Below are 1,980 nucleotides of genomic sequence, written 5' to 3' on the forward strand. Positions count from 1 at the left end.
ATTTGCAAACCCAATGGGACCTTTCCAACAGTGCTTGAAGCTAACACTGACATGAGTTTTGCACACCACAGCAGGTAGAGGTGGAAGGAGAGAAACCTGACAGCTTCCAGTACAAAAATCCCCCACCAAACTCTGGTAATTTTATCCAAAATCAGTGATTATTTTGCTCCACACTAAGGAGATTTTGGTGAAGAGTCCCGTCTGTAGATTCCCAGTTTCACACATTTTTTAGTGCAAACTGTTGGACTTGGGATGTAAATGAAGGGTCATTAGCAAGGAGAGGACAGGGATCAGTCTCCATCCACAGGGCTCAGAAACATCTCCAGCCCTCAGCTTCTCTGGGCTCTGATCATCCACACACACATAGGAGAGGAAGGACCCCCACAAAAGGATCAAACATTGGGATTGGACTGGATTGGATTGGATTGGATTGGATTGGATTGGATTGGATTGGACTGGATTGGACTGGATTGGACTGGATTAGACTGGATGGGGTGGATGATCAGAGCAGCTGCCCACCTCAGCCATGCTTTTGTAGTGTGAAATCTCTGGAGATCTTTAAAGCTCCCCAGCATCTCCAGCCAGCCCATGCTTACACAATCACAGAACCAGAGAATATCCCGGGCTGGAAGGGACCCTCAGGGATCATCCAGTGCAGCTCCTGGCCCTGCCCAGACCCCCCAGCAATCCCACCCTGTTCATCCCTGGAGCGCTGTCCAAGCTCTCCTGGAGCTCTGGCAGCCTCAGGGCCGGGACCATTCCCTGGGGAGCCTGGGCAGTGCCAGCACCTCTGGGGGAAGAACCTTGCCCTGATCTCCTCCCCTGGCACAGCTCCAGGCATTGCTTTGGTTCCTGTCACTGGTCAGGAGAGTGAAGAGATCAATACTGTCCACTGCTCCTCATGAGGGTGCTGAAGACCTCAATGAAGTCCAACCTCAGTCTCCTCCAGCTGAACAAACCAAGTTCCCTCCCAACCCTTCCCCATCCTTGTGGCCTCCTTTGGATGCTCTCTAGTGGCTTAGTGCCTTTTTTATGTGTGGTGCCCAAAACTGCCCCCAAAACTGAAGGTGAGGCTTCCCAGACAGCTTAGATGAGACATTTCTCAGGTGGCACAGGCAGTGATGGAGAGCAGAGCCTGTGTTCCACGGGCTGCTGCTGACTCTGTTTTCTCTGGACAGACCATCCTGGATCACATGCACCTCAAGTGCAAGTGCCACGGGCTCTCGGGGAGCTGCGAGGTCAAGACCTGCTGGTGGGCCCAGCCGGATTTCCGGGCCATCGGGGACTACCTGAAGGATAAATACGACAGCGCCTCGGAGATGGTGGTGGAAAAGCACCGCGAGTCCCGGGGCTGGGTAGAAACTCTCAGGGCCAAGTACGCGCTTTTCAAGCCGCCGACGGAGCGGGACCTGGTCTACTACGAGAACTCCCCCAATTTCTGTGAGCCCAACCCGGAGACGGGCTCCTTTGGGACGAGGGACAGAACGTGCAACGTCACCTCCCACGGCATCGACGGCTGCGACCTCCTGTGCTGCGGGAGGGGCCACAACACCCGGACTGAGAAACGCAAGGAGAAATGTCACTGCATCTTCCACTGGTGCTGCTACGTCAGCTGCCAGGAGTGCACGCGGGTCTACGACGTCCACACCTGCAAGTAAGCACAGCTGGGTCTCCACTGGTGGAGGTTGCTCCAGAGCAGGGCCCAGGGGTCCATCAGACCCATGGTCAGCCCCACACGTGGCCTCACACCGCAGAGGACGGCACAAAACTCCTGATGGCCCCGGCCAGGGCACACACCCAGGGCACCCAGGGCACCCAGGGCGTGGAGAAGGCTCTGGGAACCTCACCCGCATGAGGTGTGACTGCTGAGCCCTCAGCAGGACGGGCTGCCTGGGGAGGGCAGGGACAGGACAGGGAGAGCAGGGACAGGACAGGAGCAGGGACAGGACAGGAGCAGGGACAGGACAGGGACAGGACAGG

General features: G+C 56.7%; 1 protein-coding gene across 1 annotated transcript in view; it reads left to right on the plus strand.

Annotated features, from left to right (window-relative positions):
• Window positions 1-1,945, plus strand: part of WNT3 (Wnt family member 3) — a 42,021-nt gene extending 40,076 nt beyond the window's left edge. The window contains exon 4 of the mRNA XM_015651213.3: window positions 1,179-1,945. Coding sequence (XP_015506699.1) covers window positions 1,179-1,658 — 480 coding nt within the window. The 3' untranslated portion in view covers window positions 1,659-1,945. The remainder of the gene's footprint in view (window positions 1-1,178) is intronic.
• Window positions 1,946-1,980: the final 35 nt, after the last annotated feature.

Source organism: Parus major, chromosome 27 (assembly GCF_001522545.3).
Source record: "Parus major isolate Abel chromosome 27, Parus_major1.1, whole genome shotgun sequence".
Taxonomy (NCBI): Eukaryota; Metazoa; Chordata; class Aves; order Passeriformes; family Paridae; genus Parus; species Parus major.